The sequence below is a fragment of the Argiope bruennichi genome, chromosome 6 (assembly GCF_947563725.1).
Source record: "Argiope bruennichi chromosome 6, qqArgBrue1.1, whole genome shotgun sequence".
Classification (NCBI taxonomy): domain Eukaryota; kingdom Metazoa; phylum Arthropoda; class Arachnida; order Araneae; family Araneidae; genus Argiope; species Argiope bruennichi.
This window is the reverse complement of record NC_079156.1, coordinates 29,666,670-29,693,938: the sequence shown is the minus strand read 5'-3', so window position 1 is coordinate 29,693,938 and position 27,269 is coordinate 29,666,670. Positions and strand designations below refer to the sequence as shown.

General features: G+C 40.3%; 1 protein-coding gene across 1 annotated transcript; it reads left to right on the top strand.

The window, feature by feature from the left end:
• The first annotated feature begins 20,634 nt into the window (after positions 1-20,634).
• On the top strand, positions 20,635-23,975 carry LOC129971693 (uncharacterized). Its single transcript, XM_056085670.1, has 2 exons — positions 20,635-20,895; positions 22,329-23,975. The coding sequence occupies exons 1-2, from the start codon at positions 20,635-20,637 to the stop codon at positions 23,973-23,975; spliced, it is 1,908 nt and encodes a 635-aa protein (XP_055941645.1).
• Positions 23,976-27,269: the final 3,294 nt, after the last annotated feature.

Below are 27,269 nucleotides of genomic sequence, written 5' to 3'. Positions count from 1 at the left end.
CTAAATAGCGTACGTAATATAGTCCATTCTTACCCTGTAGAGAAGGAGTGCCTCCGGATAAGCTGAAGTTTCAGTGTCCACCCTTCGGTTTCTTCCAGTCCAGCGAGCCAAAGGATCCTTCCAATCGCCTCGGGCTTCTTTCCGTACAGTCGCAGAGGTTTCTTCCGTCTCCTGGATGGCACGCTCTAGTAAAGAAGAACAACGAGTCAAAAGGATCGACATCTAAAAGAAACAAGCTGTCACACATAAAATAAAGCATCACTTACTCGATTGAAGAGACGCTTCCTTCAAGTGGAGCGGACAGTGAAAATTCAGCAACGGCCGGCACTCGCAACTCTCCAACAACCCACCCTCATCTACAAAAGAAATAAAACATTTCAAAATGGCTCAGAGAAAGAAACCACACAGACTAAATAGCGTACGTAATATAGTCCATTCTTACCCTGTAGAGAAGGAGTGCCTCCGGATAAGCTGAAGTTTCAGTGTGCACCCTTCGGTTTCTTCCAGTCCAGCGAGCCAAAGGATCCTTCCAATCGCCTCGGGCTTCTTTCCGTACAGTCGCAGAGGTTTCTTCCGTCTCCTGGATGGCACGCTCTAGTAAAGAAGAACAACGAGTCAAAAGGATCGACATTTAAAAGAAACAAGCTGTCACACATAAAATAAAGCATCACTTACTCGATTGAAGAGACGCTTCCTTCAAGTGGAGCGGACAGTGAAAATTCAGCAACGGCCGGCACTCGCAACTCTCCAACAACCCACCCTCATCTACAAAAGAAATAAAACATTTCAAAATGGCTCAGAGAAAGAAACCACACAGACTAAATAGCGTACGTAATATAGTCCATTCTTACCCTGTAGAGAAGGAGTGCCTCCGGATAAGCTGAAGTTTCAGTGTCCACCCTTCGGTTTCTTCCAGTCCAGCGAGCCAAAGGATCCTTCCAATCGCCTCGGGCTTCTTTCCGTACAGTCGCAGAGGTTTCTTCCGTCTCCTGGATGGCACGCTCTAGTAAAGAAGAACAACGAGTCAAAAGGATCGACATTTAAAAGAAACAAGCTGTCACACATAAAATAAAGCATCACTTACTCGATTGAAGAGACGCTTCCTTCAAGTGGAGGGGACAGTGAAAATTCAGCAACGGCCGGCACTCGCAACTCTCCAACAACCCACCCTCATCTACAAAAGAAATAAAACATTTCAAAATGGCTCAGAGAAAGAAACCACACAGACTAAATAGCGTACGTAATATAGTCCATTCTTACCCTGTAGAGAAGGAGTGCCTCCGGATAAGCTGAAGTTTCAGTGTCCACCCTTCGGTTTCTTCTAGTCCAGCGAGCCAAAGGATCCTTCCAATCGCCTCGGGCTTCTTTCCGTACAGTCGCAGAGGTTTCTTCCGTCTCCTGGATGGCACGCTCTAGTAAAGAAGAACAACGAGTCAAAAGGATCGACATCTAAAAGAAACAAGCTGTCACACATAAAATAAAGCATCATTTACTCGATTGAAGAGACGCTTCCTTCAAGTGGAGCGGACAGTGAAAATTCAGCAACGGCCGGCACTCGCAACTCTCCAACAACCCACCCTCATCTACAAAAGAAATAAAACATTTCAAAATGGCTCAGAGAAAGAAACCACACAGACTAAATAGCGTACGTAATATAGTCCATTCTTACCCTGTAGAGAAGGAGTGCCTCCGGATAAGCTGAAGTTTCAGTGTCCACCCTTCGGTTTCTTAAAGTCCAGCGAGCCAAAGGATCCTTCCAATCGCCTCGAGCTTCTTTCCGTACAGTCGCAGAGGTTTCTTCCGTCTCCTGGATGGCACGCTCTAGTAAAGAAGAACAACGAGTCAAAAGGATCGACATTTAAAAGAAACAAGCTGTCACACATAAAATAAAGCATCACTTACTCGATTGAAGAGACGCTTCCTTCAAGTGGAGGGGACAGTGAAAATTCAGCAACGGCCGGCACTCGCAACTCTCCAACAACCCACCCTCATCTACAAAAGAAATAAAACATTTCAAAATGGCTCAGAGAAAGAAACCACACAGACTAAATAGCGTACGTAATATAGTCCATTCTTACCCTGTAGAGAAGGAGTGCCTCCGGATAAGCTGAAGTTTCAGTGTCCACCCTTCGGTTTCTTCCAGTCCAGCGAGCCAAAGGATCCTTCCAATCGCCTCGGGCTTCTTTCCGTACAGTCGCAGAGGTTTCTTCCGTCTCCTGGATGGCACGCTCTAGTAAAGAAGAACAACGAGTCAAAAGGATTGACATTTAAAAGAAACAAGCTGTCACACATAAAATAAAGCATCACTTACTGGATTGAAGAGACGCTTCCTTCAAGTGGAGCGACAGTGAAAATTCAGCAACGGCCGGCACTCGCAACTCTCCAACAACCCACCCTCATCTACAAAAGAAATAAAACATTTCAAAATGGCTCAGAGAAAGAAACCACACAGACTAAATAGCGTACGTAATATAGTCCATTCTTACCCTGTAGAGAAGGAGTGCCTCCGGATAAGCTGAAGTTTCAGTGTCCACCCTTCGGTTTCTTCCAGTCCAGCGAGCCAAAGGATCCTTCCAATCGCCTCGGGCTTCTTTCCGTACAGTCGCAGAGGTTTCTTCCGTCTCCTGGATGGCACGCTCTAGTAAAGAAGAACAACGAGTGAAAAGGATCGACATTTAAAAGAAACAAGCTGTCACACATAAAATAAAGCATCACTTACTCGATTGAAGAGACGCTTCCTTCAAGTGGAGCGGACAGTGAAATTCAGCAACGGCCGGCACTCGCAACTCTCTAACAACCCACCCTCATCTACAAAAGAAATAAAACATTTCAATTTCAAAATGGCTCAGAGAAAGAAACCACACAGACTAAATAGCGTACGTAATATAGTCCATTCTTACCCTGTAGAGAAGGAGTGCCTCCGGATAAGCTGAAGTTTCAGTGTCCACCCTTCGGTTTCTTCCAGTCCAGCGAGCCAAAGGATCCTTCCAATCGCCTCGGGCTTCTTTCCGTACAGTCACAGAGGTTTCTTCCGTCTCCTGTATGGCACGCTCTAGTAAAGAAGAACAACGAGTCAAAAGGATCGACATCTAAAAGAAACAAGCTGTCACACATAAAATAAAGCATCACTTACTCGATTGAAGAGACGCTTCCTTCAAGTGGAGCGGACAGTGAAAATTCAGCAACGGCCGGCACTCGCAACTCTCCAACAACCCACCCTCATCTACAAAAGAAATAAAACATTTCAAAATGGCTCAGAGAAAGAAACCACACAGACTAAATAGCGTACGTAATATAGTCCATTCTTACCCTGTAGAGAAGGAGTGCCTCCGGATAAGCTGAAGTTTCAGTGTCCACCCTTCGGTTTCTTCCAGTCCAGCGAGCCAAAGGATCCTTCCAATCGCCTCGGGCTTCTTTCCGTACAGTCGCAGAGGTTTCTTCCGTCTCCTGGATGGCACGCTCTAGTAAAGAAGAACAACGAGTCAAAAGGATCGACATTTAAAAGAAACAAGCTGTCACACATAAAATAAAGCATCACTTACTCGATTGAAGAGACGCTTCCTTCAAGTGGAGCGGACAGTGAAAATTCAGCAACGGCCGGCACTCGCAACTCTCCAACAACCCACCCTCATCTACAAAAGAAATAAAACATTTCAAAATGGCTCAGAGAAAGAAACCACACAGACTAAATAGCGTACGTAATATAGTCCATTCTTACCCTGTAGAGAAGGAGTGCCTCCGGATAAGCTGAAGTTTCAGTGTCCACCCTTCGGTTTCTTCCAGTCCAGCGAGCCAAAGGATCCTTCCAATCGCCTCGGGCTTCTTTCCGTACAGTCGCAGAGGTTTCTTCCGTCTCCTGGATGGCACGCTCTAGTAAAGAAGAACAACGAGTCAAAAGGATCGACATTTAAAAGAAACAAGCTGTCACACATAAAATAAAGCATCACTTACTCGATTGAAGAGACGCTTCCTTCAAGTGGAGGGGACAGTGAAAATTCAGCAACGGCCGGCACTCGCAACTCTCCAACAACCCACCCTCATCTACAAAAGAAATAAAACATTTCAAAATGGCTCAGAGAAAGAAACCACACAGACTAAATAGCGTACGTAATATAGTCCATTCTTACCCTGTAGAGAAGGAGTGCCTCCGGATAAGCTGAAGTTTCAGTGTCCACCCTTCGGTTTCTTCTAGTCCAGCGAGCCAAAGGATCCTTCCAATCGCCTCGGGCTTCTTTCCGTACAGTCGCAGAGGTTTCTTCCGTCTCCTGGATGGCACGCTCTAGTAAAGAAGAACAACGAGTCAAAAGGATCGACATCTAAAAGAAACAAGCTGTCACACATAAAATAAAGCATCACTTACTCGATTGAAGAGACGCTTCCTTCAAGTGGAGCGGACAGTGAAAATTCAGCAACGGCCGGCACTCGCAACTCTCCAACAACCCACCCTCATCTACAAAAGAAATAAAACATTTCAAAATGGCTCAGAGAAAGAAACCACACAGACTAAATAGCGTACGTAATATAGTCCATTCTTACCCTGTAGAGAAGGAGTGCCTCCGGATAAGCTGAAGTTTCAGTGTCCACCCTTCGGTTTCTTCCAGTCCAGCGAGCCAAAGGATCCTTCCAATCGCCTCGGGCTTCTTTCCGTACAGTCGCAGAGGTTTCTTCCGTCTCCTGGATGGCACGCTCTAGTAAAGAAGAACAACGAGTCAAAAGGATCGACATTTAAAAGAAACAAGCTGTCACACATAAAATAAAGCATCACTTACTCGATTGAAGAGACGCTTCCTTCAAGTGGAGCGGACAGTGAAAATTCAGCAACGGCCGACACTCGCAACTCTCCAACAACCCACCCTCATCTACAAAAGAAATAAAACATTTCAAAATGGCTCAGAGAAAGAAACCACACAGACTAAATAGCGTACGTAATATAGTCCATTCTTACCCTGTAGAGAAGGAGTGCCTCCGGATAAGCTGAAGTTTCAGTGTCCACCCTTCGGTTTCTTCCAGTCCAGCGAGCCAAAGGATCCTTCCAATCGCCTCGGGCTTCTTTCCGTACAGTCGCAGAGGTTTCTTCCGTCTCCTGGATGGCACGCTCTAGTAAAGAAGAACAACGAGTCAAAAGGATCGACATTTAAAAGAAACAAGCTGTCACACATAAAATAAAGCATCACTTACTCGATTGAAGAGACGCTTCCTTCAAGTGGAGCGGACAGTGAAAATTCAGCAACGGCCGGCACTCGCAACTCTCCAACAACCCACCCTCATCTACAAAAGAAATAAAACATTTCAAAATGGCTCAGAGAAAGAAACCACACAGACTAAATAGCGTACGTAATATAGTCCATTCTTACCCTGTAGAGAAGGAGTGCCTCCGGATAAGCTGAAGTTTCAGTGTCCACCCTTCGGTTTCTTCCAGTCCAGCGAGCCAAAGGATCCTTCCAATCGCCTCGGGCTTCTTTCCGTACAGTCGCAGAGGTTTCTTCCGTCTCCTGGATGGCACGCTCTAGTAAAGAAGAACAACGAGTCAAAAGGATCGACATTTAAAAGAAACAAGCTGTCACACATAAAATAAAGCATCACTTACTCGATTGAAGAGACGCTTCCTTCAAGTGGAGCGGACAGTGAAAATTCAGCAACGGCCGGCACTCGCAACTCTCCAACAACCCACCCTCATCTACAAAAGAAATAAAACATTTCAAAATGGCTCAGAGAAAGAAACCACACAGACTAAATAGCGTACGTAATATAGTCCATTCTTACCCTGTAGAGAAGGAGTGCCTCCGGATAAGCTGAAGTTTCAGTGTCCACCCTTCGGTTTCTTCCAGTCCAGCGAGCCAAAGGATCCTTCCAATCGCCTCGGGCTTCTTTCCGTACAGTCGCAGAGGTTTCTTCCGTCTCCTGGATGGCACGCTCTAGTAAAGAAGAACAACGAGTCAAAAGGATCGACATTTAAAAGAAACAAGCTGTCACACATAAAATAAAGCATCACTTACTCGATTGAAGAGACGCTTCCTTAAAGTGGAGCGGACAGTGAAAATTCAGCAACGGCCGGCACTCGCAACTCTCCAACAACCCACCCTCATCTACAAAAGAAATAAAACATTTCAAAATGGCTCAGAGAAAGAAACCACACAGACTAAATAGCGTACGTAATATAGTCCATTCTTACCCTGTAGAGAAGGAGTGCCTCCGGATAAGCTGAAGTTTCAGTGTCCACCCTTCGGTTTCTTCCAGTCCAGCGAGCCAAAGGATCCTTCCAATCGCCTCGGGCTTCTTTCCGTACAGTCGCAGAGGTTTCTTCCGTCTCCTGTATGGCACGCTCTAGTAAAGAAGAACAACGAGTCAAAAGGATCGACATCTAAAAGAAACAAGCTGTCACACATAAAATAAAGCATCACTTACTCGATTGAAGAGACGCTTCCTTCAAGTGGAGCGGACAGTGAAAATTCAGCAACGGCCGGCACTCGCAACTCTCCAACAACCCACCCTCATCTACAAAAGAAATAAAACATTTCAAAATGGCTCAGAGAAAGAAACCACACAGACTAAATAGCGTACGTAATATAGTCCATTCTTACCCTGTAGAGAAGGAGTGCCTCCGGATAAGCTGAAGTTTCAGTGTCCACCCTTCGGTTTCTTCCAGTCCAGCGAGCCAAAGGATCCTTCCAATCGCCTCGGGCTTCTTTCCGTACAGTCGCAGAGGTTTCTTCCGTCTCCTGGATGGCACGCTCTAGTAAAGAAGAACAACGAGTCAAAAGGATCGACATTTAAAAGAAACAAGCTGTCACACATAAAATAAAGCATCACTTACTCGATTGAAGAGACGCTTCCTTCAAGTGGAGCGGACAGTGAAAATTCAGCAACGGCCGGCACTCGCAACTCTCCAACAACCCACCCTCATCTACAAAAGAAATAAAACATTTCAAAATGGCTCAGAGAAAGAAACCACACAGACTAAATAGCGTACGTAATATAGTCCATTCTTACCCTGTAGAGAAGGAGTGCCTCCGGATAAGCTGAAGTTTCAGTGTCCACCCTTCGGTTTCTTCCAGTCCAGCGAGCCAAAGGATCCTTCCAATCGCCTCGGGCTTCTTTCCGTACAGTCGCAGAGGTTTCTTCCGTCTCCTGGATGGCACGCTCTAGTAAAGAAGAACAACGAGTCAAAAGGATCGACATTTAAAAGAAACAAGCTGTCACACATAAAATAAAGCATCACTTACTCGATTGAAGAGACGCTTCCTTCAAGTGGAGGGGACAGTGAAAATTCAGCAACGGCCGGCACTCGCAACTCTCCAACAACCCACCCTCATCTACAAAAGAAATAAAACATTTCAAAATGGCTCAGAGAAAGAAACCACACAGACTAAATAGCGTACGTAATATAGTCCATTCTTACCCTGTAGAGAAGGAGTGCCTCCGGATAAGCTGAAGTTTCAGTGTCCACCCTTCGGTTTCTTCTAGTCCAGCGAGCCAAAGGATCCTTCCAATCGCCTCGGGCTTCTTTCCGTACAGTCGCAGAGGTTTCTTCCGTCTCCTGGATGGCACGCTCTAGTAAAGAAGAACAACGAGTCAAAAGGATCGACATCTAAAAGAAACAAGCTGTCACACATAAAATAAAGCATCACTTACTCGATTGAAGAGACGCTTCCTTCAAGTGGAGGGGACAGTGAAAATTCAGCACGGCCGGCACTCGCAACTCTCCAACAACCCACCCTCATCTACAAAAGAAATAAAACATTTCAAAATGGCTCAGAGAAAGAAACCACACAGACTAAATAGCGTACGTAATATAGTCCATTCTTACCCTGTAGAGAAGGAGTGCCTCCGGATAAGCTGAAGTTTCAGTGTCCACCCTTCGGTTTCTTAAAGTCCAGCGAGCCAAAGGATCCTTCCAATCGCCTCGAGCTTCTTTCCGTACAGTCGCAGAGGTTTCTTCCGTCTCCTGGATGGCACGCTCTAGTAAAGAAGAACAACGAGTCAAAAGGATCGACATTTAAAAGAAACAAGCTGTCACACATAAAATAAAGCATCACTTACTCGATTGAAGAGACGCTTCCTTCAAGTGGAGGGGACAGTGAAAATTCAGCAACGGCCGGCACTCGCAACTCTCCAACAACCCACCCTCATCTACAAAAGAAATAAAACATTTCAAAATGGCTCAGAGAAAGAAACCACACAGACTAAATAGCGTACGTAATATAGTCCATTCTTACCCTGTAGAGAAGGAGTGCCTCCGGATAAGCTGAAGTTTCAGTGTCCACCCTTCGGTTTCTTCCAGTCCAGCGAGCCAAAGGATCCTTCCAATCGCCTCGGGCTTCTTTCCGTACAGTCGCAGAGGTTTCTTCCGTCTCCTGGATGGCACGCTCTAGTAAAGAAGAACAACGAGTCAAAAGGATTGACATTTAAAAGAAACAAGCTGTCACACATAAAATAAAGCATCACTTACTGGATTGAAGAGACGCTTCCTTCAAGTGGAGCGGACAGTGAAAATTCAGCAACGGCCGGCACTCGCAACTCTCCAACAACCCACCCTCATCTACAAAAGAAATAAAACATTTCAAAATGGCTCAGAGAAAGAAACCACACAGACTAAATAGCGTACGTAATATAGTCCATTCTTACCCTGTAGAGAAGGAGTGCCTCCGGATAAGCTGAAGTTTCAGTGTCCACCCTTCGGTTTCTTCCAGTCCAGCGAGCCAAAGGATCCTTCCAATCGCCTCGGGCTTCTTTCCGTACAGTCGCAGAGGTTTCTTCCGTCTCCTGGATGGCACGCTCTAGTAAAGAAGAACAACGAGTCAAAAGGATCGACATTTAAAAGAAACAAGCTGTCACACATAAAATAAAGCATCACTTACTCGATTGAAGAGACGCTTCCTTCAAGTGGAGCGGACAGTGAAATTCAGCAACGGCCGGCACTCGCAACTCTCCAACAACCCACCCTCATCTACAAAAGAAATAAAACATTTCAATTTCAAAATGGCTCAGAGAAAGAAACCACACAGACTAAATAGCGTACGTAATATAGTCCATTCTTACCCTGTAGAGAAGGAGTGCCTCCGGATAAGCTGAAGTTTCAGTGTCCACCCTTCGGTTTCTTCCAGTCCAGCGAGCCAAAGGATCCTTCCAATCGCCTCGGGCTTCTTTCCGTACAGTCACAGAGGTTTCTTCCGTCTCCTGTATGGCACGCTCTAGTAAAGAAGAACAACGAGTCAAAAGGATCGACATCTAAAAGAAACAAGCTGTCACACATAAAATAAAGCATCACTTACTCGATTGAAGAGACGCTTCCTTCAAGTGGAGCGGACAGTGAAAATTCAGCAACGGCCGGCACTCGCAACTCTCCAACAACCCACCCTCATCTACAAAAGAAATAAAACATTTCAAAATGGCTCAGAGAAAGAAACCACACAGACTAAATAGCGTACGTAATATAGTCCATTCTTACCCTGTAGAGAAGGAGTGCCTCCGGATAAGCTGAAGTTTCAGTGTCCACCCTTCGGTTTCTTCCAGTCCAGCGAGCCAAAGGATCCTTCCAATCGCCTCGGGCTTCTTTCCGTACAGTCGCAGAGGTTTCTTCCGTCTCCTGGATGGCACGCTCTAGTAAAGAAGAACAACGAGTCAAAAGGATCGACATTTAAAAGAAACAAGCTGTCACACATAAAATAAAGCATCACTTACTCGATTGAAGAGACGCTTCCTTCAAGTGGAGCGGACAGTGAAAATTCAGCAACGGCCGGCACTCGCAACTCTCCAACAACCCACCCTCATCTACAAAAGAAATAAAACATTTCAAAATGGCTCAGAGAAAGAAACCACACAGACTAAATAGCGTACGTAATATAGTCCATTCTTACCCTGTAGAGAAGGAGTGCCTCCGGATAAGCTGAAGTTTCAGTGTCCACCCTTCGGTTTCTTCCAGTCCAGCGAGCAAAGGATCCTTCCAATCGCCTCGGGCTTCTTTCCGTACAGTCGCAGAGGTTTCTTCCGTCTCCTGGATGGCACGCTCTAGTAAAGAAGAACAACGAGTCAAAAGGATCGACATTTAAAAGAAACAAGCTGTCACACATAAAATAAAGCATCACTTACTCGATTGAAGAGACGCTTCCTTCAAGTGGAGGGGACAGTGAAAATTCAGCAACGGCCGGCACTCGCAACTCTCCAACAACCCACCCTCATCTACAAAAGAAATAAAACATTTCAAAATGGCTCAGAGAAAGAAACCACACAGACTAAATAGCGTACGTAATATAGTCCATTCTTACCCTGTAGAGAAGGAGTGCCTCCGGATAAGCTGAAGTTTCAGTGTCCACCCTTCGGTTTCTTCTAGTCCAGCGAGCCAAAGGATCCTTCCAATCGCCTCGGGCTTCTTTCCGTACAGTCGCAGAGGTTTCTTCCGTCTCCTGGATGGCACGCTCTAGTAAAGAAGAACAACGAGTCAAAAGGATCGACATCTAAAAGAAACAAGCTGTCACACATAAAATAAAGCATCACTTACTCGATTGAAGAGACGCTTCCTTCAAGTGGAGCGGACAGTGAAAATTCAGCAACGGCCGGCACTCGCAACTCTCCAACAACCCACCCTCATCTACAAAAGAAATAAAACATTTCAAAATGGCTCAGAGAAAGAAACCACACAGACTAAATAGCGTACGTAATATAGTCCATTCTTACCCTGTAGAGAAGGAGTGCCTCCGGATAAGCTGAAGTTTCAGTGTCCACCCTTCGGTTTCTTCCAGTCCAGCGAGCCAAAGGATCCTTCCAATCGCCTCGGGCTTCTTTCCGTACAGTCGCAGAGGTTTCTTCCGTCTCCTGGATGGCACGCTCTAGTAAAGAAGAACAACGAGTCAAAAGGATCGACATTTAAAAGAAACAAGCTGTCACACATAAAATAAAGCATCACTTACTCGATTGAAGAGACGCTTCCTTCAAGTGGAGCGGACAGTGAAAATTCAGCAACGGCCGACACTCGCAACTCTCCAACAACCCACCCTCATCTACAAAAGAAATAAAACATTTCAAAATGGCTCAGAGAAAGAAACCACACAGACTAAATAGCGTACGTAATATAGTCCATTCTTACCCTGTAGAGAAGGAGTGCCTCCGGATAAGCTGAAGTTTCAGTGTCCACCCTTCGGTTTCTTCCAGTCCAGCGAGCCAAAGGATCCTTCCAATCGCCTCGGGCTTCTTTCCGTACAGTCGCAGAGGTTTCTTCCGTCTCCTGGATGGCACGCTCTAGTAAAGAAGAACAACGAGTCAAAAGGATCGACATTTAAAAGAAACAAGCTGTCACACATAAAATAAAGCATCACTTACTCGATTGAAGAGACGCTTCCTTCAAGTGGAGCGGACAGTGAAAATTCAGCAACGGCCGGCACTCGCAACTCTCCAACAACCCACCCTCATCTACAAAAGAAATAAAACATTTCAAAATGGCTCAGAGAAAGAAACCACACAGACTAAATAGCGTACGTAATATAGTCCATTCTTACCCTGTAGAGAAGGAGTGCCTCCGGATAAGCTGAAGTTTCAGTGTCCACCCTTCGGTTTCTTCCAGTCCAGCGAGCCAAAGGATCCTTCCAATCGCCTCGGACTTCTTTCCGTACAGTCGCAGAGGTTTCTTCCGTCTCCTGGATGGCACGCTCTAGTAAAGAAGAACAACGAGTCAAAAGGATCGACATCTAAAAGAAACAAGCTGTCACACATAAAATAAAGCATCACTTACTCGATTGAAGAGACGCTTCCTTCAAGTGGAGCGGACAGTGAAAATTCAGCAACGGCCGGCACTCGCAACTCTCCAACAACCCACCCTCATCTACAAAAGAAATAAAACATTTCAAAATGGCTCAGAGAAAGAAACCACACAGACTAAATAGCGTACGTAATATAGTCCATTCTTACCCTGTAGAGAAGGAGTGCCTCCGGATAAGCTGAAGTTTCAGTGTCCACCCTTCGGTTTCTTCCAGTCCAGCGAGCCAAAGGATCCTTCCAATCGCCTCGGGCTTCTTTCCGTACAGTCGCAGAGGTTTCTTCCGTCTCCTGGATGGCACGCTCTAGTAAAGAAGAACAACGAGTCAAAAGGATCGACATCTAAAAGAAACAAGCTGTCACACATAAAATAAAGCATCACTTACTCGATTGAAGAGACGCTTCCTTCAAGTGGAGCGGACAGTGAAAATTCAGCAACGGCCGGCACTCGCAACTCTCCAACAACCCACCCTCATCTACAAAAGAAATAAAACATTTCAAAATGGCTCAGAGAAAGAAACCACACAGACTAAATAGCGTACGTAATATAGTCCATTCTTACCCTGTAGAGAAGGAGTGCCTCCGGATAAGCTGAAGTTTCAGGGTCCACCCTTCGGTTTCTTCCAGTCCAGCGAGCCAAAGGATCCTTCCAATCGCCTCGGGCTTCTTTCCATACAGTCGCAGAGGTTTCTTCCGTCTCCTGGATGGCACGCTCTAGTAAAGAAGAACAACGAGTCAAAAGGATCGACATCTAAAAGAAACAAGCTGTCACACATAAAATAAAGCATCACTTACTCGATTGAAGAGACGCTTCCTTCAAGTGGAGCGGACAGTGAAAATTCAGCAACGGCCGGCACTCGCAACTCTCCAACAACCCACCCTCATCTACAAAAGAAATAAAACATTTCAAAATGGCTCAGAGAAAGAAACCACACAGACTAAATAGCGTACGTAATATAGTCCATTCTTACCCTGTAGAGAAGGAGTGCCTCCGGATAAGCTGAAGTTTCAGTGTCCACCCTTCGGTTTCTTCCAGTCCAGCGAGCCAAAGGATCCTTCCAATCGCCTCCGGCTTCTTTCCGTACAGTCTCAGAGGTTTCTTCCGTCTCCTGGATGGCACGCTCTAGTAAAGAAGAACAACGAGTCAAAAGGATCGACATTTAAAAGAAACAAGCTGTCACACATAAAATAAAGCATCACTTACTCGATTGAAGAGACGCTTCCTTCAAGTGGAGCGGACAGTGAAAATTCAGCAACGGCCGGCACTCGCAACTCTCCAACAACCCACCCTCATCTACAAAAGAAATAAAACATTTCAAAATGGCTCAGAGAAAGAAACCACACAGACTAAATAGCGTACGTAATATAGTCCATTATTACCCTGTAGAGAAGGAGTGCCTCCGGATAAGCTGAAGTTTCAGTGTCCACCCTTCGGTTTCTTCCAGTCCAGCGAGCCAAAGGATCCTTCCAATCGCCTCGGGCTTCTTTCCGTACAGTCGCAGAGGTTTCTTCCGTCTCCTGGATGGCACGCTCTAGTAAAGAAGAACAACGAGTCAAAAGGATCGACATTTAAAAGAAACAAGCTGTCACACATAAAATAAAGCATCACTTACTCGATTGAAGAGACGCTTCCTTCAAGTGGAGCGGACAGTGAAAATTCAGCAACGGCCGGCACTCGCAACTCTCCAACAACCCACCCTCATCTACAAAAGAAATAAAACATTTCAAAATGGCTCAGAGAAAGAAACCACACAGACTAAATAGCGTACGTAATATAGTCCATTCTTACCCTGTAGAGAAGGAGTGCCTCCGGATAAGCTGAAGTTTCAGTGTCCACCCTTCGGTTTCTTCCAGTCCAGCGAGCCAAAGGATCCTTCCAATCGCCTCGGACTTCTTTCCGTACAGTCGCAGAGGTTTCTTCCGTCTCCTGGATGGCACGCTCTAGTAAAGAAGAACAACGAGTCAAAAGGATCGACATCTAAAAGAAACAAGCTGTCACACATAAAATAAAGCATCACTTACTCGATTGAAGAGACGCTTCCTTCAAGTGGAGCGGACAGTGAAAATTCAGCAACGGCCGGCACTCGCAACTCTCCAACAACCCACCCTCATCTACAAAAGAAATAAAACATTTCAAAATGGCTCAGAGAAAGAAACCACACAGACTAAATAGCGTACGTAATATAGTCCATTCTTACCCTGTAGAGAAGGAGTGCCTCCGGATAAGCTGAAGTTTCAGTGTCCACCCTTCGGTTTCTTCCAGTCCAGCGAGCCAAAGGATCCTTCCAATCGCCTCGGGCTTCTTTCCGTACAGTCGCAGAGGTTTCTTCCGTCTCCTGGATGGCACGCTCTAGTAAAGAAGAACAACGAGTCAAAAGGATCGACATCTAAAAGAAACAAGCTGTCACACATAAAATAAAGCATCACTTACTCGATTGAAGAGACGCTTCCTTCAAGTGGAGCGGACAGTGAAAATTCAGCAACGGCCGGCACTCGCAACTCTCCAACAACCCACCCTCATCTACAAAAGAAATAAAACATTTCAAAATGGCTCAGAGAAAGAAACCACACAGACTAAATAGCGTACGTAATATAGTCCATTCTTACCCTGTAGAGAAGGAGTGCCTCCGGATAAGCTGAAGTTTCAGTGTCCACCCTTCGGTTTCTTCCAGTCCAGCGAGCCAAAGGATCCTTCCAATCGCCTCGGGCTTCTTTCCATACAGTCGCAGAGGTTTCTTCCGTCTCCTGGATGGCACGCTCTAGTAAAGAAGAACAACGAGTCAAAAGGATCGACATCTAAAAGAAACAAGCTGTCACACATAAAATAAAGCATCACTTACTCGATTGAAGAGACGCTTCCTTCAAGTGGAGCGGACAGTGAAAATTCAGCAACGGCCGGCACTCGCAACTCTCCAACAACCCACCCTCATCTACAAAAGAAATAAAACATTTCAAAATGGCTCAGAGAAAGAAACCACACAGACTAAATAGCGTACGTAATATAGTCCATTCTTACCCTGTAGAGAAGGAGTGCCTCCGGATAAGCTGAAGTTTCAGTGTCCACCCTTCGGTTTCTTCCAGTCCAGCGAGCCAAAGGATCCTTCCAATCGCCTCGGGCTTCTTTCCGTACAGTCTCAGAGGTTTCTTCCGTCTCCTGGATGGCACGCTCTAGTAAAGAAGAACAACGAGTCAAAAGGATCGACATTTAAAAGAAACAAGCTGTCACACATAAAATAAAGCATCACTTACTCGATTGAAGAGACGCTTCCTTCAAGTGGAGCGGACAGTGAAAATTCAGCAACGGCCGGCACTCGCAACTCTCCAACAACCCACCCTCATCTACAAAAGAAATAAAACATTTCAAAATGGCTCAGAGAAAGAAACCACACAGACTAAATAGCGTACGTAATATAGTCCATTATTACCCTGTAGAGAAGGAGTGCCTCCGGATAAGCTGAAGTTTCAGTGTCCACCCTTCGGTTTCTTCCAGTCCAGCGAGCCAAAGGATCCTTCCAATCGCCTCGGGCTTCTTTCCGTACAGTCGCAGAGGTTTCTTCCGTCTCCTGGATGGCACGCTCTAGTAAAGAAGAACAACGAGTCAAAAGGATCGACATTTAAAAGAAACAAGCTGTCACACATAAAATAAAGCATCACTTACTCGATTGAAGAGACGCTTCCTTCAAGTGGAGCGGACAGTGAAAATTCAGCAACGGCCGGCACTCGCAACTCTCCAACAACCCACCCTCATCTACAAAAGAAATAAAACATTTCAAAATGGCTCAGAGAAAGAAACCACACAGACTAAATAGCGTACGTAATATAGTCCATTCTTACCCTGTAGAGAAGGAGTGCCTCCGGATAAGCTGAAGTTTCAGTGTCCACCCTTCGGTTTCTTCCAGTCCAGCGAGCCAAAGGATCCTTCCAATCGCCTCGGGCTTCTTTCCGTACAGTCGCAGAGGTTTCTTCCGTCTCCTGGATGGCACGCTCTAGTAAAGAAGAACAACGAGTCAAAAGGATCGACATCTAAAAGAAACAAGCTGTCACACATAAAATAAAGCATCACTTACTCGATTGAAGAGACGCTTCCTTCAAGTGGAGCGGACAGTGAAAATTCAGCAACGGCCGGCACTCGCAACTCTCCAACAACCCACCCTCATCTACAAAAGAAATAAAACATTTCAAAATGGCTTAGAGAAAGAAACCACACAGACTAAATAGCGTACGTAATATAGTCCATTCTTACCCTGTAGAGAAGGAGTGCCTCCGGATAAGCTGAAGTTTCAGTGTCCACCCTTCGGTTTCTTCCAGTCCAGCGAGCCAAAGGATCCTTCCAATCGCCTCGGGCTTCTTTCCGTACAGTCGCAGAGGTTTCTTCCGTCTCCTGGATGGCACGCTCTAGTAAAGAAGAACAACGAGTCAAAAGGATAGACATTTAAAAGAAACAAGCTGTCACACATAAAATAAAGCATCACTTACTCGATTGAAGAGACGCTTCCTTCAAGTGGAGCGGACAGTGAAAATTCAGCAACGGCCGGCACTCGCAACTCTCCAACAACCCACCCTCATCTACAAAAGAAATAAACCATTTCAATTTCAAAATGGCTCAGAGAAAGAAACCACACAGACTAAATAGCGCACGTAATAGAGTCAATTCTTACCCTGTAGAGAAGGAGTGCCTCCGGATAAGCTGAATTTTCAGTATCCGCCCTTCGGTTTCTTCGAGTCAAAGGATCCTTCCAATCGCCTCGGGCTTCTTTCAGTACATTCGCAGAGTTTTCTTCCGTCTCCTGGATGGCACGCTCTAGTAAAGAAGAACAATGAGTCAAAAGGATCGACATTTAAAAGAAAGAATCTATCACACATAAAACAAGCATCACTTACTCGATTGAATAGACGCTTCAAGTGGAGCGGACAGTGAAAATTCAGCAACGGCCGGTACTCGCAACTCTCCAACAACCCACCCTCATCTACAAAAGAAATAAACCATTTCAATTTAAAAATTGCTTAGAGAGAGCGCAGAGATTAAATAGCTTACGTAATATATTCAATTCTTACCTTGTAGAGAAGGAGTGCCTCCGGAGAAGCTGAATTTTCAGTATCCAAAATTATTTCCACCCTTCGGTTCCTTCTTGTACAGCGAGCCAAAGGATCCTTTCAATCGGCTCTTGCTTCTTTCCGTATATTCTCCGAGTGTGCGTTTTTTTTCTGCCTCCTAGATTTTGTTTCCTACCCTCTCTATTTAAGCAGAAAAATTAAGAGTAAAATGATCTTTATTGAAAAGAGAGAAGCTATCAAACAGAAAATCATCACTTACCCTATTGAATAGTTATTTTATGTGCAGAAGAAAGTGAATATTCAGCACTACATTCGCAACTCTCCAACAGCTTACGTTCATTTACAAAAAAATCTTTAAAAAGTAATAAAGTGATAAACAAAACATAATATTTGTTATGAACTAAGAATTTATAATATGAATATTTACCCTATAGGAGTATAATTTATTTGCACCTCAAATGTTCTGCAACTTTATAAAATTAAATATCATTTTTTCTTTATGCATTACATTCTCTCCATTTGTAGTTTATTAATAAATTGAGACAATAAATAAAATTTGTGAATCCTTAAAAAAATTGTTTTATTGTTGAAAGTATATATTTAATTCAGTATGAATAGGACATCAGTTTTGCTCCTGAAGGAGAAAAAGATTTGAAAAAAATATTATAACTGTTGTTGGATTTAAATGTGATTAACGCGAGTTCGCAAATTGTAAAGACTGACTCTATGGCAAAAGATACCGACGTGCTCTGATTGGTTTATGCCTTGGCATCTTTTTGGCAATATTTTGCACTCATAATAGTGTAGTTATCGCTTATTTGGCTCAAACCTTGCAAAGCTGTGCCAAACTGTTTCCGATCTTTGTTGATGTTCTTGAATCCATTCCTAAAATATGTGTTACAGAAATGCAAGAAATAAGCATTCAAAAGAAAAGTATAAACTATTTATATATTTATAAATCTAAATATTAAGTTAATTACAAATATCAAGATTAATAATTAGATTGTTAATAACTATAATAAGTTAATAACAAGTAGAAATCATTATGAAATTAGTTTTATAAAATGGCATTATTTCTCACTCCTAGCCTTATCTCTTACGTTGCAGAAATTCTCTTAACTTATAAACAAACATCTAATCTAACAGCAATCATTTTTTAAAGCATAATTTGTATTAAGATAAATATAAGAAAGTAAAGATTCTGCCTCATAGTTAATTCAAAGATCATAGACCTTTTCGGAATTCCTAAATCGGAAAAAGATTTTCAGAATTTTTAATTGAGATATTACTTACACGATTTTTTTTTATTTTGAAAAATTGGTGTAGAAATTATCTATTACTAACCTTGATGGAAGAGAAACCTGGATTTCCTAAGAGAACATTTCTAAGATTTAATAAGAATTAGAAATATTCCGTCGAGGGTTTCTCAAGATAAGGGAGAAATGATGCTCTCTGAAGATAAATAAGAATAAATATTTTGGACATTTTTTAGCTTATGTAAAAATCGCTGTTCAAAAAAGGTTCTAAATAAAGAATAAGAACAATACATTAAATGCAGGTAATAGAATTGAATTCAACAAATGAATAGATAATTTGCTATATATTGTTTAAGTTATTTTGCTCTTCATTTCGGGGAACGAATGTTGATCGAACATTTTGATTTGGTGAAGGGGAAATTAATTCTCAAACAGCAAATACCATTTGGAATTGGAAAAGAAAAGGCATTTAAATAATACTGATCTAGTAATTAAAAATTGTAAAGCAGACCAAATATTTTTTTATTTTTATTTTCTTTACTGAATACATTATATTTTAATATTTAATATTTTTCTTTTCCAGGTCCTAAACGAAAGCTGAACGAGCCTCAATATTAACACTCAACAACAGATTTTACTTGTTTTGCCTGAAAACAAAAAGAATTCATAACACGCCTTATTATTTCGAAGGAATTGTTTTTAGTTAAGTTTTCAAAATTCTTATCTATAAAGGCATTTTACATTTCCCAGCGGAAGCGTGGTGTCTGACAGATTTTCAGAACTTTACTTAATATATAACAAATCATTTTAATGTCATCGCAATAACATCAGCAAACATTGTTTCATGATGATGTGTTGGCGAAAAGGCAACACGGTATAGCTGGTTTCACCACAGGATTCTATATTTTGAATTTAGTAATATATTGTCCATTTGCAAATAAAATGCATTGTGTAAGACATAAATCTTATATTTAGATTCTCGCCAAACAAGTTGATATACTGCCAATTCCCCAAAATCTCACCATAAGTCCGCCATCTTTGATAGATACCAGAAATGGTAACAAATCTCCGATAGGGTTGAAATAATAAAATCATGATTATATTCGACGAGAAATTGGGAAAAATAGTTCATTTTTGCTACTGCAGATTAATCTGTAGTCCAGTTATGACGCTGAAGGATAATGAGATCTCTAATGAAATAATACGTAAAGAAATATAGTATGTATAAATGCGGAGTCATTTCTCAAATTTAATTTTTAAAATTAATAGATTTACATTTAAAAAATTTCATTTTTAAACTTGTTCCTTTATTTCAAATTTCATGAGACTCCCTTGCATTTTACAATGTTTTATATACCTTATTTATTTTTCATTACTTTATGAATTTCTAATGTTGATATAAGAAGAATGCAAATTTAATAAGATGAAATCACAATCAATGAAACAAATAATGCATTGAAGAGTATTAACGTAAGCTAACAACTTTATTTAAGAGCATTAACATTCTGTATGAATTTAAATTAATTTTAAATAAACTATCAGATTGCTTTGGTGATATACATCCAAAATTATTCCTTGGTAAAATTCGATTTTAACGGCGATCGAAGAGAGAAAGAAAAAAATTTCGGCAAATGAAAAATATATTCAAATGCATTGCTATTCATTATGAAAAAATTCTGGACCTACGAATCACATGTTATACAGTTTGCCGATTGAAATCACCGAATTGGCGAAATTTTTACTTGGCGCCTTTTGTTTCGCCGTTACAACTGAAAAGTACATTCTGTTATACATTTTCGAACTTAATTCTTATCTTTAAATCTATTGAAATGATTTATTAAAGCACAGAATTCAATAATAAAAATAAATTTTCATATAAACATAGAATTTTTACTAGAGATCTAGATGAGATGGCCACACTAGTGCAATTATGCCAACAGTGCAGAACAAACGTAATTTACTAATTTTTAATGCCATCTGAATTAATTCGGGTATGGTGTAGTGCGGTTTATTGGCACAAGGTCTAATTTGGGACAAGCACGGGGATTGTTAAATAGTTCCAGTATAAAAATAGTGTAAAATAAAACGAGAATTCATTTTAAAATGTCAAAAGTTAAGATTCATGACTTATCACGATTTGGCACAAAGTTTAAAATAACTCAAATTCTAAATACTATGAAGAGAGCCAATTGTTTTTAAAAAGTCAAAAAGAATTAATTTGGGTCAGACTAGACAAATTCTGAAAAGTCTTTTAGTTCTTTCCATCGCCGAGGATATTGTTGGCGCATGCTTGCTCCCAACCGGTCATGTGATCATGAGTGTAAACAAGGGGAAACCCGAGGAGACGCCGACAGGATTTCGGCAATAACGGACGTGGGTAATCACTGTGCTAAAGTATGAATCGAAACCCACAATAACAAAATTTACTGTCATTTATATTAATGTTTTGTGTTGTCTTGTGTGATGTCAATAAATAATTTAGAAAAAGGCAACACTGGTCCGTCGTTATTTTATCAAATGGATTCTGGATTTTAAGCCAGACCATTTTCTGGTCCAGTCGATCGTGAGACGAACCATGGATACTATAATTAAATTAAACAAAGCAAAAACTTCCCTAAAAGGAAGTATTTCAAGAATTGAAAACTTTGCTGATAAAGTGTCAGAAGACACAAGCTTAATGGACTTAGAAGTGAAACTGAAAAAAATCGACCAGCTGCAGCAAAATGTCATCAGTATAAGAAGAAATTCATTTGAACTGGATGATGCGGATGCAACTGAATTAACAGATTTTGAAGAAGAATTGGAACAATGTGATGTCCGCCTCGAGGATTTGGAGGTAAGAATTAATACCTTAATTCTTGTAAACCTCCTTCTGTGACTTCAAATTCCAAAAACGCAACTGAAACTTTTAATATACCGACAAAGATCCCACCGATAATAATTCCCACATTTTCGGGAAATTATGAACAGTTCAGTAATTTTAGAAATCAATTCGATGATTTAATTACATCAAATGAACAACTAACGCAGTCGCAGAAACTGTACTATTTGAATTCTTGTCTCTCTAATGAAGTTAAAGAATTTGCATCTTCATTTGACACTTTTACCTCTTCGTATAAAGCCCTAGAATCTCGATATGACAATAAAAGATTAATAATTGACATTCATGTACAGTCAATATTAGATTTTAAGAAGATAGAGCATGAGAATCCAAAAGAAATACGCGAAATGATCGATTGTATTCAAAAAAAATCTGCGAGCGTTAAAATTGCTAAAATATGAACAAAATGATTTGATATTTTCTTAATTAACATAATGTTGAAAAAAATAGACAGAGAAACTCGAAAGAATTTTGAACTAAGCCAAGATCATAAGAATGTTCCTACATTTGAACAATTCATTGCATTTTTAGAAAAAAGAGAAGCCGTACTTTTATCTGTAATTAGAAATTGTGCTGTTGAAACAAAACCATTCATCAAAAAATCTCTCAATTTTCCGACTAAAACTAAAACTCTACTTGTTAAACAAAATATTGAAAATAAAAGCTGCATAATTTGTTGTGAAAAAAATCCACATCCAGTATATCTATGCCCTAAATTCCTAGAATTAATCCCAGATAAAAGATTTAATTTAGTAAGAATGCATAAATTGTGTGAACTATGTCTCCGTAAAAACCATAAGAAAAATGAATGCAATTCGAAATATCTATGCACCTGCGGTCTGAAGCATTCTAAAACGATCCGTTTCCGACAGACAAGCGAGAGACGAAAGCCATATGTTTCGGAAAGTGTAAACAAACCCCACCCCTTCTTGGGGTGAGTCGGAAATAAAAAATAAAGAAACATAACTCCCTGGGGAGAACAAAATTTCTTCTGCGCTCTGTAGTACGGCGTTAAATAACTTGTCTCGTCGGAAAAAGAAAAGTGTTCTATTAGCAACTGGAAATATTTTCTTGCAAAATAAAGAGGGTACATTAATAAAATGTACCTGCATTTTTGATTCCGCATCAAATATTAATATTTTGAGTAAGAAAATGAACGAAATTCTTGGAATTAAACTAGAAAAAAATCCAAACTTCAGTTTCGGGGCTTAATTCAACGAAACAAAATTTAAAAGGAAGGTTGAACACTAATTTCAAATAAAAATGGAAATTTTATGGAAAATGTCGAATTTCTTGTAGCAGAAAAAATAACAGGACTTACTCCTAACGTTACTTTAGATGTTTCAAAAATGAAAATTCCTAAATTTATGGAATTATCTGATCCTCAGTTTTTTGAGGCAAAAGAGATTCATGCTTTATTGAATGCGGATCTTTTCTTTAGAATAATGAAAGATAATGTTTACAGGGTGAATGAGAAATTATTATTTAGAGAAACAGAATTCGGTTGGATTGCGAGTGGACGACTAGAAGAGGCGAAAACTATCGATGCTTTAGAATCGTGTTTTCTTCTCATCAATAATTCTATAGAAGATACGTTAAAACAATTTTTTGATCTTGAATCATTAGGTATAAGAGATGATCCATGCATCCATGAAGATCAGGCTTTAAAATTATTTAATAATACAGTGCAGTACAACAACGGCAGATACATTGTAGAATTATCTTTCCATAAACATATTAAAGAATTATCTGATAATCTTATTGTAGCTAAACAACGATTTCAAAATTTGTGGAGGAGATTACAGAAAGATACGGATCTTCATTTAAAATATGAAGAAATTATTCAGGACTATCTTAACCAGGGCATAATAAAAAAGGTCGATTCTTCTGAACTGTGTAAAGATAAACCAATTTATTATCTGCCTCATCAAGTAGTGAAAAAGGAAGGTAGAGTCACAACTTCTACACTTATAGTATTTGATGCTACATCTCATCAAGCTAACGAGCTCTCTTTGAATGACTGTCTGTGGCCAGGGCCCAATTTATATCCAAACCTTCTAGATGTGTTAATAAATTTTAGGCTCAACAAAATAGCAATATCATCCGACATTCGACAGGCTTTTCTTCAAATTTGCTTGGCGGATAAACATAAAGATGCAGTGCGTTTCTTATGGACACCAAGTGATCCTCGTACTGAGAAAAGACCAGTTCTAGAAGTTTATCGTTTTAACCGAGTGATTTTCGGCGTAAATGCTAGTCCATTTCTACTTGCAGCTACAGTGAAACATCACATTAATAAATATGAAGAAGAGTATCCTATTACTGTAAAACATCTAGATTCTTACATGTATGTAGATGACTGGATTACGGGTCAAGACACTCGAGAAGCTCTTCTTATTTCTCGCCATGCTAAGAATATCATGAAGGAAGCGGGAATGGAAATGAGAAAATGGATCAGCAATGATTCCACCTTGATGAATCAGTGGGTAGCAGAGGGTTTCGATACTTATCCCGTTGACACTTCCGTCTGCTTAGGAAGTAACAAGACAAAAGTGCTAGGTATGGCTTGGCAGACTCAAGACGATTGCTTCACTCTAGATACAACAAGTTTACTGGAATTTATTACTGCCAGTAAAATTACTAAACGATCCCTCTTGCAAGCCATCGGAAAAATATTTGACCCACTTGGGTTACTTACGCCCTTTACTATTAGAGTCAAGTGTCTCATCCAAGAACTTTGGGAAAAGAAAATCACGTGGGATGAAATTTTACCCCCCAAAATTGTAGAAAGATGGTTGGAGTGGTGTAGAGAGTTACCACTGTTGGATGAACTAAAAATACCAAGATTAGTTCTTGATTCTACAAATGACGAGAAAAACGACACCATAGAAATTCACGTATTTTGCGACGCTTCAAAACTTGCCTATGGTGCTTCAGTTTATGTGAAATTAAAGAAGCAAGACAAAGTGTATGTTAACCTCATCACTCCAAAAAATAGTGGCTCCACTGAAAAGTGTTACATTGCCTCGGCTTGAGCTCCTGGGAGCATTGGTAGCATCTCGTCTGAGCTCCAAAGTTCAAGGAATCATCGGCCAGAAAAAAGACTTTACTGTGTTCCACTGGACAGATTCCAAAATAGTTCTGTATTGGATAAAAGGCTCTCATAGAAAGTGGAAACAATTTGTAAAGAATAGGGTTCAGGAAATTACGGGGTTGACAAATCCTAATACTTGGTTTCACTGTCCAGGAAAAGACAACCCTTCAGACTTCTTGTCTAGAGGACTCAGTGCTAAATCTCTCATATGTGAAAATAAGTGGTGGAATGGTCCATCATTTCTACTATCTGATGAACTTCCTGAAACTATTTGTGAGTGTCCAGAACCAGATGAAAAAGATTACTTACCTGAACTTAAATCTGAGAACTCTAATATTGTTTTGACTTTAAATTCTAACAAAACCTTTTTTGATTATCTTATAAACCGTAGCAATAGATTTCTAACTATAGTTCGCGTATTAAGTTATCTTTTCAGATTTATGTCAAATTGCAGAAACCAAGAGAAGAAAAAGGGTTCACTGACATCAGAGGAACTGTCAGAAGCAGAAAATTACTTATTGAAACAGTGTCAATTGGAAGAATTCTCTGCAGAAGTGATATTAATGTCTCATAATGAAATTTCCAATAAGAGTAAGATTTTAAATTTATCTCCCTTTCTAGATGATAAAGGTATATTGAGGGTAGGAGGAAGATTGGAAAATTCCCAATTGCCATATTCAGGGAAACATCCCATAATATTACCCTCAAAGGGTAGATTAACTGAAATTATTGTAAGATATTATCATGAAAAGTATTTTCATCTAGGACCCCAGCATTTACTTTTTCAGGTAAGACAAAAATATTGGCCTATTCATGGGAGAAATGTATGTAGAAAAATTGTGCATAATTGTGTTATTTGCTTTAAAAATAATCCTAAAGAGTATTCCCAAAAAATGGGCAATTTGCCAAAGGAAAGAATAACTCCAGATAAAGTCTTTAATTCAACGGAATAGATTTGTGTGGTCCGTTTATCAAAAATAAATATCAAAGGAAGGGTCCTGAAATTAAAGTGTATGTTTGTATATTTATTTGTTTAGTGACAAAGGCTATACACCTTGATATAATCAGTGATTTAACATCTGAAGCTTTAATAGCTACGTTAAAAAGATTTCCAGAAGGGGTAAATGTCTTAAGATTTTTTCTGATAATGGGTCTAACATGGTAGGGGCTAACAGAGCATTAAGATCTTTATATAAATTAGTTAAAGACAAAAATGAGTCTTTATATGCCTTTTTTGCAGAAGAAGATATTGAGTGGTCTTTTATTCTTCCTAGAAGTCCAAATTGGGGAGGACTGTGGGAGGCAAATATTAAAGCCTTTAAGTACCATTTCAAGCGCGTAGCAGGAAACTCAAAATTTACTTACGAAGAACTGCTAACGATGACTACCCAAATAGAGGCGATTCTAAATTCTCGCCCTATTACGCCACTTTCGACTGATGTTGATGATTTAGAAGTGCCAACTCCAGCACATTTCTTAATAGGGAGACCAATAACAACGATAGTTGAACCATCTCTAACAGATCTTGAGTCAAATCGCCTTAATGTTTGGCAAAGAATAACTAAGTCAGTCCAAACAATTTGGAAGAGATGGAGTCTTTCATACTTAAATAGTTTACAGCAAAGAAAAAAATGGGCAGTTAATAAAGAAAATCTAAAAATAGGAGACATGGTCTTAATCAGGGAAGAAAATCTCCCTCCCTGTAAATGGTTAATGGGACGTGTAATATCACTTTTTCCTGGAAAGGATAATAAAGTGAGAGTGGTTGATATTAAAACTAGTAAAGATATTTACAAAAGATCCATAAACAAATTGAGTGTATTGCCTATTGAAAATTAAATATTTTATAAAATTATTACATTGTTCTTTATATTTAGCTTGTATTACTTATTACATTCAAATTACATTTATTTACCATTTCATCATTGTAATTGATGTGCTTTGTTATTATGTTATTTGCTCTCATATTTAACTAGCTTCGAATATTAACTGAAAAATATTTTAGAAATGTATAATTTCTGCGCAAAATAATTCTATATATGTATTTAATATTTATGTAGTGTTTTATTTATTTGTGTTAAATGTGTGAAAAATTGTAAGTTCTTGCATGTGAACATAGCAAGGCCGGGCGGGATGTTGGCGCATGCGTGCTCCCAACCGGTCATGTGATCATGAGTGTAAACAAGGGGAAACCCGAGGAGACGCCGACAGGATTTCGGCAATAACGGACGTGGGTAATCACTGTGCTAAAGTATGAATCGAAACCCACAATAACAAAATTTACTGTCATTTATATTAATGTTTTGTGTTGTCTTGTGTGATGTCAATAAATAATTTAGAAAAAGGCAACACTGGTCCGTCGTTATTTTATCAAATGGAATCTGGATTTTAAGCCAGACCAGATATCACACGAACAGACATTTTGACGAGTCTCATTTCACAACCATCAATACGAAAAATGTATTTTTGGCTCATTAGAAGTGATAAAGGATAACAAAAACTCCGAGTTCGACAGATGAAATTTGGTATACTTTCTTTAGGAAAATTTTATAGATTTCTATTAAATGTAGAGCAATATCTTTTCAGAGGAAGCCTATTGGTCCGACTGTTTGTTTATAAATTAATACGATAATATATGGATAAACTCAGTACACAGATTTAACTTTTACAGACATCTATCAGATTTTGAGCTAAATCTAACAAGGGATTTGTTGATCTGTGCTTTGAGAAATATGTAAATGCTGTAACTCAAAAAAGCAATGACGTAAATATATCACGCTTGGTATATGATTGATTTGTGATTACAAGCCAGTTCAGGTATTAGTCGCCAAAAAACACGCCAAGGCATCAGACACATTCAGAAAAAAAAATTCTAAATTCATGCAAAAGATTAATATTTATGAACTATTGTGCACCAATGATATGCAAGGCGTTCTCTTGCATAGTTTTATGCAAGAATAATATTAAAGGGCATGCGAGAAAGTTTTGGAGAGACCACTCACGCAGGTTTTTGTAAAATTAAACTAACATTTAATTCTCATTTCAAGGATTCAAAAATAAATTCTAGAGACTAATCCATCAAGAGATTTTAAAATTTTATTTGGATTCAAAAATAAATTCTAGGGACTACTTTATCAGTTGAAATCAAAATTTGATTAAACAATTTTAAACTAAACCTTAAACTTACATTAAGACTTAAGTTTTATTATTAGTTTCAGTGAAATGGTTTTCTACT